Source organism: Lepisma saccharinum, chromosome 23 (genome assembly GCF_977018435.1).
Source record: "Lepisma saccharinum chromosome 23, izLepSacc3.1, whole genome shotgun sequence".
Classification (NCBI taxonomy): domain Eukaryota; kingdom Metazoa; phylum Arthropoda; class Insecta; order Zygentoma; family Lepismatidae; genus Lepisma; species Lepisma saccharinum.
The window spans coordinates 35,137,192-35,150,695 of NC_139251.1; the positions used below are offsets into that span (position 1 = coordinate 35,137,192).

At 40.1% G+C, this 13,504-nt stretch overlaps 1 protein-coding gene across 2 annotated transcripts in view; it reads right to left on the bottom strand.

Moving 5' to 3' along the window:
• The window catches only part of ftz-f1 (ftz transcription factor 1), a 66,564-nt gene that overhangs the window by 21,603 nt on the left and 31,457 nt on the right, over positions 1 to 13,504 (bottom strand). The window contains exon 2 of one of the 2 annotated variants that reach the window (XM_083110100.1): positions 149 to 407. In XM_083110100.1, coding sequence (XP_082966226.1) covers positions 149 to 407 — 259 coding nt within the window. Of the gene's footprint in view, positions 1 to 148; positions 411 to 13,504 lie in introns of both variants that reach the window. The other variant, XM_083110099.1, reaches the window with a different exon arrangement.

Genomic DNA, 13,504 nt, shown 5'->3' on the forward strand with positions numbered 1-13,504 from the left:
AAAATTGACTACCAAAAAAAGTGTACTTAACTTAACCTTTTGAAAATCCTGGGCACACCACTGCCACCAGTAGGAGTAAACACACCAGGAAGGAAATAGTATTAGACATTATCACAGTTTAAATCACACAAAACCCAAAATTACTTACCTGGGTTGAGTAGAAGAAGGAACTTAATGCAGATGTAGTCACCGACGTCAAACTTCAGCTCATGCAGCTTGGCAGCGAGGTCATTGAACTGGTCGGCAAGGGTTGGTACACCCAACAAGCCTAGGCACAGGAGGTCAAACTTCTGTCCATTGGGTAACGTGGTCTCGTCTGGGAGATTGTTGTGCATTCGCTGGTGCATGTGGTCCAACACCAACATATTTGACCATGAATGCTGCAACAGCTTCATTTGGTCGTCCACCTGCAAAAATATAAAACAATATTTCAATTTTATAAACTCTTTCCCGTACTGAGTCTATCCAATGAAAAAGAGATACGAACTATATTCTATAAGCATTTTTCTTTGGCCTCTTAAGTATGATCTGTTGTTAACTTCTGTTTTGACTTTGTGCTTTTTCTCAGACATATGAATGGTTAATAATACACATGATCATGAATACATTTTGGATGAAAACAATGAATGTAAGATTTATTCAATTGATGTTCACGTTAGTAGTTTTCATGCTTGTACTTGCAATGTTAGGTAGGACATTAACACTAATATAACCATAAGAACACCAACATTAGATTTTGTGCTGAATATTAACGAAAAATGTCAAATTTACGCCAAAATTTTAATGTTCTATTCGACACAAATATATGCATTCATACTAGGGATGGGACAGATTAATCGGTACTCTATCCGTATCGGCCGAAATAGGCATATCGGTTTATCGGTATAATTACCGATAATTTTACCGATCCAATATATCTATAAATACCTTACATTTTGTAGTAATTTTCATGCATATAAACATATCATTTCCATTCTGTACTTTTTTTTTAAAGTAAATATCTAAATATGCAGCTTCTTTTGTATTCCAAAAGCTTGGTTCATCTGATAACACATTTATTAAGATCAATGAACCATTTGAAATTTTACATTGGATCGGTCGATTATTGGTATCAGTAAATTTTACATTGGTATTGGCCAAAGTTTCATATCGGCCCATCCCTAATTCATACAAAGACACTGTATTGAACAAAGTTAGAACTAGAAAGTTGTCAGTTATACAAAATTACATTTTTCTCAAATCTTTTCATCATGTAAACAAAAAGATAAATGTACATAAATATTTCCCGCCTCCATCCTTTCAATCTGAAGAGTGAAAAATTCAAATATAGTGAAACCACAAGGGAAAGAACCTGTGCAGACTGTGTGTCCTGCGCATCGTACTCGCACATAGAGGGACGGAGTAGAGTGGAGCATGCTATGGCCTGACTTGTAACGGATGGAGAGGAAGATGTGGGAAGGCTTTAATACACGGATGGAGAGGAAGATGTGGGAAGGCTTTTGGCCAAAGGTTCGTTGCTCCATAGGAATGGGCAGGAACTTGAAATATCCAGGTTCCAAATAATAAAGGAACTGACTACCTAAAATCTAGATGCTTGATTTTTGGTTCCAGTTACAGGTAGCTGGTTCTTTCAGGATCTGAGTCTTGGTACTTTGAACCAGGTAACGAGGATTTGATAATTTTTGGCTGTCCCAATTTCAAATACTATTTTCTCACATCAGTACTATATGATAAAATATACAGCTACGGCATCTGTTGGCAATATTATATTAAAGCATTATAGCACTTCCTTGCATGAAACATAGAGCCTGAAAAGCTAACTATTGACTGATGCATAAAATAGACTTCATGACTAAAGTAAGCTATTGTTAGGGTTAATCAAGTAATTAAAGCTAGAATTCCCTGAAAGTAGTGCAGTGTTCTTTGTTAATTACCTATCCAAAATAATGCTTTTGGCATATATGCACTGCTTCAATGATTTGCCATGATCTCTCATTTATAGAATGGAAAATCGATCTTGGACCAAAAAAACCTCAATGTACAGTGAACAATCACTAACTTCTTGCATGGTTTTACGATACCCTGGAGCAATATCACAAGGAGGATATTTGGAAGATCTTTTTGAGAAATTTCTAACATGTTCAAAACTTCATCACTAGTTATGTGCAATAACGGTAGCCAGTAGCTCTCTGTGCAGTAATAGACAGCGCTTGAAGTGGAAAATGTTAGCTGGGGATGCTCGTATGGTTTAACATGGTGACAATGAGACAGCTAACAGGATGCTTTGCAAACATTTTGCTGACTGGGGCGATACCCCCCCCCACTTCACTTAGAACAATGGTAATGGTAACATATTCATTTTTAGGTGTCTCAATTGTTAGTTTCTAGCTGTGGAGGGTGATAGATCGAGTTGTGGAGAAGTCGGGGGGATGCCTATGCAAATTATCCTAGCTGGGGGGTGTTTTATGAAAATGTTCTTAACTGGAGGGATAGCACACCCCATTCCCCACATCAAAGTACTGGTAGTAACTAGGGATGGCCTACATCCGTTTTGTATGCAACAGATAATTCGGATAGTACAGATTTGATGAAGGATTTGTAGAAAATCGGTACAATTAAATACAAATTAGATGAATAAAAGAATATGTATAGTCTGTAAAACGGATAAACGATTAAACTGTCCGGATAACCTTCGGATAATACGAATATCTGGATAATCCGACAATTCGGATAAACCCATATATCCGGATATCAGCATATCCGATATTTGAAATCCAGATAGAAAATTATCCTATATCCGGATTTGGCCAGTAAGCAGTTACTCTTTATAAACGATAAAAGCAAGGCGTTACTTTTTAATAGTCGTTCCCGATCTCTTGCGAATTGTAATGCGAAGAAGTTGGAAGTTCATCAACCGTCAATGCGAACTTCCCATATCCTTGGGAAGGGGGTGAGCAACAGGAACAGCTGACGAGAGAGAGAAGCGCCAAAGCAATCATGCATGTGCCGAAGTCCCCTATTACTTCCACGCACGCGCCCAGATACGCCAACGCTTTCGGAATAGGACAGACGACCTTGGGCCAGCAATATCTCCGGGGTCGGCACGCATCCAAGTTACGCACATGTACACCTTTCACATTCCACTGTGTTGAGGAAGAACCTTGACTACAAGGTTGGGACTGGAAGCAGCCGTTGTCATGACGACTCTCTCGTCACGTGCTCGGTAAGTCCCAGTAACGCACGCGATCCCTGCCAACACAAAGAAACCACTTACTTTGCGCCGCGGCTCGCTATTATTATTAATTTTTTGCACTAAAAAAATGTTATTCCAGTCTCCTTTCACACAATCACACCGATACTTCCGTAATTCCTAGATAAGCAAGACAATGAAGCACTCGACACTTCGATCAAGCCAGGGGTTTTAATCAGAATTTATCATCCATTTACTATCCATGGCAATGTTGGAGGTGTAAGATCGAATTTATGGAAGTTTATGTGCAAATTTAGGGGGGTGTTGAGCAGTGGCGCCAACTTATATGAGCCTGTGGGGTTCGAGCCCACCCAATAATTTGCCTGTTATTATAGTCTATTTTAGAAATAAAATCCCCTCACTTTAGATGGATTGATCTGGTTTATTTTACTTCGCTTTTCTGCCACTTTAGGTTGATCGCGAAGATGAGGATGAGTGATGATCATAGGCGTAGTAGCTACGGGGTGTGCCTAGGCACACCCTAATGGGCTGCTTTATCGAAGATAATTAAAGACAGATATTTCAATAAGAGAGAAAGTAAGCGGCAGTTTGTAAGAAGTTGAAAATGTCATTACTTGGTACAAACGTGTGCATTATCGCTGATGAAACGGGTGTCTAAAGATTTCCGATTTTTTGATGTCATTGGAGAAAGAAGATATTACTGCATTCTACTCTGTACTACAGCGCCTTTCTTCTATACCTGTCACAAACTGCACGTGTGAGAGAGAGCTTTCTCCAAGCTTACCCAAGTTGAAACTAAATTAAGAGCAACTCAGAAGCAGGATAGATTGGAAGCCCTGCTCTTGCTATTTGTGGAAGAGGAAAAAGCTTAGTCTATTGATGTAAATGAAGTTATTGATGAGTTTAAGAACATTGTACCTTTTGACAGACGTCTCTTGTTATAGATGACGTGTATTTTGATGTATTTGTTTGTAACATTTATGAACATTGTGTGTGTGTGTGTAATTTCTATGCAATTTGATTTTTTTCTACTACATATATTCAGAAATTTTCAACATTGTCATTTAGTGAATTTATATTCCTATACAAACATCAGTGCAGTTAAAGAGCCAAGTGTTTGTGTTGCAAAATATGCTATTAAAAAGGTACAAGACCTCATTTTTTTCTTTGTGCACACCCAAATATAAAGTTCTAGCTATGCCTATGGTGATGATACAATGAAATTGATGAAGCGACACTCACAAACACCTATGTCTAGGCCGGGATTCGAACCCGGGGCGTGGTGTCGTAGCGCTCTGCTAACCACTCCGCCACGGACGCCGGGCCGCACTTAAGAAAACCTCATTTCAAGAATTCTCAACTCAATTACGGGCTGCTATCGAAATATTTCAAGATCATTTGTTACATGTCCAATGCGATACTTATCAGTGTATTGTACTATTTACACTATCCGTGGTCATATCGTTATTACGCAAGGGGGGGGTAAGCAGGGGTGGCCATCCCCCCAAGGCCTATGACGCACCCCCCCAAAAGTAGAACATTCGCCCGCCCCCTTTTATGCCGAATTATTTTGGTCAGACAAAATTTGCGGAACAATATAATACAGACATATTTAAGCAATATATGTTTACTTTAGGTACTTGAGGCTCACTTTCATGTTTGCTAACATAAAACGTACAAAACTGCTCCATGCTCACCACTGCCATTGTTAGCGTACTGAACCTTATTCGTCACAGTTTGTCTGCTTGATTAACCTTGTATTAATGCGAACAGAAAAAAAAAAAACCAACCAAACCGATTCTAAAGGCTTAAGAGGTGGTGTTTCATTTCACCCACAGGTAGGAAGAAAACTAATAACCATAACAAAAAATCAATAACAAATCAATCAAACGAAACGATCCCCCCATTTTTGTGTGAAGATATATAGAATTGGTATAAAATTTTGTCCCCCTCAAAACATGCACGGAAAAAAAGCACCGAAAATACAAAATACGAGATTTTTCATAATTTTCCCATATAGGCACTCAAAATTAATTATCTTCTAAATAGGCAATTATCACTTGAAGTGGTTTTTAAATGTAAAAAAGCCTACATGTTCTTGCCGAGGAACAAAAAAATCATTTCAGGGTAATTCCTCGGCATAAAATTTCAAAAGAAATCTCCGAGTTCAGCCCACCCAAGGTAAAGTTCTCCGTGCACATAGCAAACTGCCATGAAGGCACATTTAGTGGATGTGGTGGCAGGGTCACACACATTCTCGATCTCTGCCACTCTGGAGGTGGTGTGATCAGCACCACTCTCCGGCCGCCTTTAGCCGCTAGGGTTGCCCCCAGGTACCCACTGATCATTACTTTACGTTACTTTTACCCTGTTAAATTCAGGGCTGGACGATTTATTTGCTACGATGAAACATGCACGATGTGTTCTTGCAACACTCGCATCAACATGAGCCTCTCGATAACGTGGGCCTCCCCGATGGCGCAGTGGTAGCGTCGTCGCCTTGTAACCAATGGGTCCCCGGGTTCGATACCCGGTGGAGGCACATAGTGGTTCGGATCCCACTTTAAACTGTAGGTCCAGTACCGATTAGCCTTACTATACATAAAGTGGACGTAAAACACCAAATCGATCAATCAACCTTTCGATAATGTCCATCGCTGCCATGATACGCTCCCTTAGGGCTGCGATATCTAGTGTTGCCCACGGGGCGAGACGGGACAGGCTTTTAAAAATTCGAGACGAGACGAGATTGATCGTGTGTCCCGAGACAAACGAATATTTTCGAGACGAGACAGCATTTCACAGTATTTCCACGAGACGAGACAGGCCAAAGTCTCGTCTCGTGGGCAATACTAGCGATATCACGCGGCATCGGTGAGACGAATACAGTCTTTGATGAAACCCCACAAAAAGAAGTCACACAGTGTAAGGTCCGGTGATCATTGGGACCAAAACATTGCTAAAAACACTGTCAATGATGTGGGTGATTTGAGTGTCGCCTAGCGGTAGGAATATGAACTATCAGCTTAACAAAACGTACACGCACAAACTGTTTGCGTTCCTCGATCATTCTGGACTGGTTTCATTAACGTAAATTCAATAGTTTACTTGCAATAAATTTTTGTAATCCCTCAATTATTTATGGAACACCCGGTATATCCATGCCTGGCCAGGGGTCGAACCTGGAACCTCTGGCTTCATAGCGCGTACTTACTGAAATCGCATTACAGCCCTAACCTATTATCACTACCGTCTGAAAATCATGACGCACACACACAGACTTCTCCAGAAACAGCTCACATCCTTCAAGGACAGAAGTTACAAATCTTGGGATAATACACGCGCGCCACCTGTCCGTCTACCTACAGTAACATCTGCACGCACTTAAAACTTCCTAGATTGCGAAAGTCTTTTTCATTAACAAATTTACATTTGACGTGATATAATAAAAATAGCAATTAAGGACGCTAGAGGAAGGGGGCAGGAGGGTCTCCCCTCCCAGGCAATAGAAAACCAACATGCTCTTTAGACTACTGCAGATATATGGCATTTAGAGGTACATTAAACGGCATTGCCTTCCTGGAAATATCCCCCTTCTGAATTCACTTTTTCTTTCGCCGTCACTGTATGTAGCAAGTATATATAAAGAAGGTTATTGGGGCAGAAAAATATACAATGCTACTGTAGAACACTAAAAAAGTAACGAACTGCATTTTATTTCTATTAAGTTCTTTCTTTCTGGGGGTCCGGGGGGCAGATCATCATCCTCGACAAGTTACCAATTACTGGTACATTAGCATAAGATTGATTGATTGATGTAGTTTATTTTACTTCGCGTTTTGTGCCTCTTTGTGCTAATTTGCGAAGATGGGGATGAGTGATGAAACTGATGAATGGACATTCACAAACAACCAAGCCCGAGCGGGAGTCGAACCCGGAACCCTTGGCGTCGCAGCGCGATGTGCTAACCACTCGGCCACAGGGTCCGGCGTAAATTAGCATAAGATTAAATGACGATCCATTTGACATCTACCATTCGTTCTTCAATTGGCAAATGGTGATAGTCTGTCGCAGGCACTTACAATTAATAAATCTTCAATGAACTTGGAAGGCGACAGACCAAAAAAGTCATTATTCTACTAGAGGACTTTAATCCTTCAGTTTCTATTCCATTCCGCCCTGTAATCAGGGATCCCGGGTTCGATTCCCTGTGGAGGCACACAGTGGTTCGGATTCAACTTTAAACTGTAGGCCCAGTCCCGATTAGCCTTACTGTGAATAAAGTGAACTTAAAACAACAAATCAATCCAATCCAATCTATTCCATTCTGTTATTTACTGTTACTGTGTTGATTTAACTTAAAGAAAATGTGATAATGATTGCAGAAACTGTTAAACTAAACAAGATACAATAAAGAGTGAAATAGGACAAGAATCCATGTATGATTAATGTCTGCGCAGCGAACATCTCGGTATGTTGACCATCATTTTCAGCTCCTATCGACAGTATTGAGATTGTGAACCATATTGCGGAACATACTGTGAGGAACTCTGGACTAAAAAGGAAAAGAGAAAAAAAAAAGGATGTAAAAATGGCCAAATTACTAACACGAAAGCTGAAGAAACCATGACTGGCCACCATCGGAAAACAGACGTATTATTACCTCATAGCATATGTGAGGAGGATAAACATTGCTCTCAGCTTAAGACAACTTTTTTACGTCGATTTTGCTTGCGAATAATGTCCTTGCTCTATAAATATCATCCGATTTTGGTTTACGATGTGTATTGATACACACGATATATGTACTTTCACTATTTATTTCGAGACTCGGAATAAATACGACGACGAGACGAAGACCAGACAGCCCGATAGTAATCCTTGTGTACTAAGCATACATAATTGGATTATGAAGTCTTATCAATTCTAAGCTGAGAATACATTGTAGCATGTGGTGCAGTACAGGGTGACTACAAAGTCCCGATCCATTGAGATGAAAATTGTTACGGCGTGTGGTCATGAAATCTACAGTGCCGTGATTTACAGTCAACACGGAAGCATTGATGTGAATAACTGTTCGAAAAAAACGCATATTGTAGTTCGAATTACATGTGCAACGTCTTTCATTAACATTATATTTTGTATATATACTTAAGAGAAGAATCTTAATTACAGTAGCTATGGTGAGAAATGTTCTTTCGAGCCGCTATGAAAAGTGGTGGCAATGAGCATAACGCTTTTCATCCGAAATTTATAATTTTTCGCTTGATGGATCGAGACTTTATAATCATCCTGTACACCAGGAACTTTTTCTTACGCTTCCCAGTGTAATGCCAGAGGTATCGAATACACTTCACATATAAACTGAGGGACTGAAGTTTCCACAGCTGCTAACGTGAGTAGTTCTTGCTCACACCGCACCATGGTGCTGCTGCACAGGAAGAACAAGTTTTCAGAATATTAGGTGCCAGTGGTGCAAAACTACAAATCCTCCTGAACAGACACGAGGAGTCTTGGCAGCATGCCCACACCAGTGACGTCAATGGTAAGATGATGTAAGAAATGAGCAGAGTAATTTTCCTTTTCCACAGTACTCGCTTTTTTTTTCATGCAAAAAAAAAAAAAGCTGCGCAAATCCAACCGTCGACGAGATGACACCACTTGAGCTATTGACTGGAGATTTGTTGTCTGAGGTGGGCAGGGGGGAGGGTATGAAACCCCCAGGCCATTGAAAAAATGCAGCAAATAAATGCGTAGTAGATTTCGTTCGCCATGTAACATAGTTGGGGATGAGTAATGTAACGCGAATAACGTATTACCGAAATGGTAATGGTAACAACGAACGAGCAGTACGGATCCAAGGCCTTCCGATCTTGGAGATAGTTGTTGTTTTAAGTACACTTATGTATAGATAGGCTAATCAGGACTGGACCTAGAGTTTGAAGTGGGATCCGAACCGCTATGTGTCTCAAACCGAGTATCGAACCGGGGACCCCTTCTTGAAAATTGAATCGCTGCTTGATGTTTATTTTAGAGGGAACGATGGACAGTTTAAACAATAAATTGTTTGTGTTTTAAAAATAACTTATAACTCGAGAGTGGAGGAAGGTCGAATAAAAATGGTTGCCGAACACCGTTGTACCACTAGTATTGCTCGGAAAATTGTCCATGACTATTATCATTAATTTTTCTCTTACATCCTGTGTGTTTTTAAGCGATGGATTTTTATGTATGCTGGTGCAGAAGTTGTCAACAGCTTGTTCTGAGTTTTCTTTTAATTCTTGAAGCTCTTAATTGGGTCAAATAAAGTGCACGAACATGGTGCTGGACAATTTGCACGGTAAACTCATGGATGCAACTGTGCATAGCATAATGTGTTCAGAATATAATGCAAAATAACAAATTAATACGGTAATTTTAGTGATGGAATAATTGCGCGGCATGTTGGCTGGGCGACAAACTGGCCAAAACTTGTCACTTCGTAGGAACGTCACCGCCACAAGCGGCAACACTATTTTTCTGAAAGAGGTCATCATGGAGAGTTAAAAAAAGTGTTGTCAACTTTGCAACCTGGGACAGTGGCCGCCATATTGGATTGAAAATGGCGGCAGGTCAAATACACTTAGCTTGCTGTTTCTCTTGATAGAAACGTTACTATGCTACACAGACTTGTAAAACTGGTGTCATTCGAAAGAGAAAACTCCAACGAAGTATTAAATTACCATTAATCTTAAGTTTTATTGTTACTCGTTGAATATAGAAACAAAAAGCTTTCAAAGATAAATATTTTCCTTGCTCTCGAAATTGTATCTTGTTTCATAACATGGTAAATATCAATCAGATCGAAAATATGGTTATGATAAAAAGTAAAGTACAGTTTCTCATGATTATGTTGCAAGTTGTTTGAGAAAGTTATCTTTGATTCTTGACTTTTGTTTGAAGTTCACTTTATGAACTGACAAGACTAATCGAAACTGAACCTACAATTTAAAGTGGGATTCGAACCACCGTGTGCCTCTATCGGGCATCGAACCTGGGACCACTTGATTACAAGGCGACGAAGTTACTATAAGCCATCGGTGAGGCATCCCGCGACAAACTAAGAGAAGTTGTGCGAACTAAAATTCTTGCCTGGATCGAGGGGGAAAGGGAAAGGGAGGGTCATCGATTGCTGGAGCTATTATTTTTGTTATCTGCAAAACGCAGTCCAGAATGCACTACGTGTTAGTGAGGTTGATATGGGAGTGTCTTGACGAAGGGCCACTCTTACACCCCTGAAGTTACCCGTGTATGCTCATTGTAGTACTCTTTTCCATAACCTTCACAACCTGGACATTGGGGGAGCTTCGCCGATGTGCAAGAGCATCGTAATCATTTAGTGCATTTGCAACATGTTATGCTCAGTAATTCATTGTGAAATGATTTTCGAGTTGCCATGATCGGCATACATAATTATGTTATCTTAAAGTTTCCATCCATCTTCTGGCGAAAAACAAGATTTGGATTGGTATGAAATGTATTTCTCCGAATAAGAGCTTGATAATTGGCTCGTGTTATGTGCAGTCGAAGTACATCTTGGGTAGGAGGAAGTTGTTCTTCCCACGCTGAATTTTTGTATGTCCTCTAATATGACGTACAGTATCACACACTCAATCAAGAAGCTATGGAATCCTAATAAATATAACCCGTGGCACAACATCCCGTGAGGGCCAGGGCCTACACACAGACCGCCGACCGCACTCCCACCTACCGAGGTGGGAGATCACCCAACCAGATACGGGGTGCAGTGTGGTGTACACGACGAACCCCAGTCTTTGTTGTAGGTTTCCATGACCGCGTTACGCTACTCATTCGTAGCTCTCCAATTTCCTTACGATCGTGGCCACCGATCCCGTATACAGGCCGTAATCTCAGGAGAAAAGTTGTTACTCTTCTCCCAAAAGAATCGCACGTACACGTATCTCGTATCCGGAGCCCAAATCATGAAGCCTTATACGAGTACCGCACTGTGCGGGACAGAATCCTAATATGACTGATATTTGTCCAACAGATCTGCTGCAATCTTATGAATGGGTATTATACTTTAGTATTGATCCTTTTCAACCACACTCCAAAAGCTACATTACATGAGAAGATCAGTGAAGACATAGGTAATGTCACAAGAAAATACAAGTGAGTGCAACTATTATCAGGTGCATGCTTCCCGTGGAGTATTATTCTTGTCTGCGTTTTAATGCGAATGAAGTCCATCAATGCTTACAGGGGATGAAGTCCATCAATGCTTACAGGGGAATTTTCAGCCTTTCCTACTGAAAACCATACAACCGTTACTTTTTGTCGCTTCTGAGTCATTTTCATGATATTTCGATAGTTTCCTCAGCTCAGAAATTTGCTAGACCACCGATTCCATAAACAGGCTGAAAGTGGCAAGTGCCATGAAATTGGACCAGGATTAAGGAAGGAGAGTTGGCCTGCTGCTGATAATTCTGCGAATAGATGTAGCTCTGCTGCATCTCATTTCACTTGTGCATGACTTTATTCATGGTGAAACATACTGAGCGAAAATATCAACTCTGTTACATGACTGTTAAAAATAAAAATAAGACTTTCTCTATGAGGAGTCTGCTAGTTCTCCTAAACACTGTGCTGCTTTTGGTTTTCCAATCCTTTGGACAAGAGCCAATATCATCCACAACTGAAAATTCTCAGTAGTTTTGCAGTGAAGAATATGTTGTCCAATAAGTATATATGGAAGAGATTATTTGTAACCAAACAGGAGTGATCCATCAGACTTGATGAGCAAATCCGTAGACTTTATATCCCCGAAAGCTTTTGGGTTAAAGTTTGGTATTTTGTCATCGTAAACTAGCATCAGCATTACGGGCAAGAATATGCTATAACATGATATTGGTGAATTTTTGGCCTTTGCTCGGCACCTTAATCATTAAATACTGGGAAAGTGTTATTTGAGTGAAATTGAATTGCCGATGATGGTTTGCAGAGGTAGTTCTTCCATTCAGAGAGAAAAATAGGTTTCAATTTTATTTATTTGTCTATTTAGTAGACACTTCTCTTGTATCATCGTAAAACGGACCTTTAGTATCTTACGGGATATTTATAGGAGGTATCTCCAACCAAGAACTTATCACGTATCTTGTTGTTATAATGACCGATCGAATTGGTAACTTTACGTTTTGAACACCCCTCGCACATCATTTTAAAGTACCTATCATCATCCCAAAAGCTGTAAATCGTTACCAATGAAATATGTATTCAAATGTTCATGAAGGTCATGTGTCTTCTTCGTTATATCTTGGTAAACTGAACTGGAGTGTCTGAAATGCCAGGTTTAAAATCTGCGTTATAATACAACGCCGACGAATATGTTTTGATTCGTAGCTTCGGAACTAAGAAAGATAACTTTCTCAAACAACTTGCAACATAATCATGAGAAACTGTACTTTACTTTTTATCATAACCATATTTTCGATCTGATTGATATTTACCATGTTATGAAACAAGATACAATTTCGAGAGCAAGGAAAATATTTATCTTTGAAAGTTTTTTGTTTCTATATTCAACGGGTAACAATAAAACTTAAGATTAATGGTAATTTTATACTTCGTTGGAGTTCTCTCTTTCGAATGACACCAGTTTTACAAGTCTGTGTAGCATAGTAACGTTTCTATCAAGAGAAACAGCAAGCTAAGTGTATTTGACTTGCCGCCATTTTCAATCCAATATGGCGGCCACTGTCCCACGTTGCGAAGTTGGCAACATCAGTTCTTTAACTCTCCATGATGACCTCTTTCAGAAAAATAGTGTTGCCGCTTGTGGCGGTGACGTTCTTACGAAGTTCATTTCTAGGCACATTTTCGAGGAAAAGTCGCCCTACTCTGTGTGGGAACGAGAAGGAAGAAGTGAAAGAATCTGTGATACCAGGTTGGTATTTAAAGAAGGACGAGAGGAAATTCCCCCTCTGGTCTCTTTCTCCCCTCTGCTTCCTAATTTTTAGCTCTTTGGGGAGACTGTTTTTTGTAGTTTAACATCTCATTTCTGCCACTTTTGGCTAAACGCGACGATGGGGATGAATGATAAGATGAAGTGAAAGGGACAACTTAAGCACATATGGACAACACATGGCCTCACGGAGGATATTGGCAGAAAGTCCAGGTACCAGTGTATTTTGTCCCTGGCTGGAGCTCTCTGAACATTGTCCCGCTGTTGTATTTTTGTAGAACTGTGAGTGAGCATTTGACAATGAGTTGCCGATTTTTGTTTCTGAACTTCCA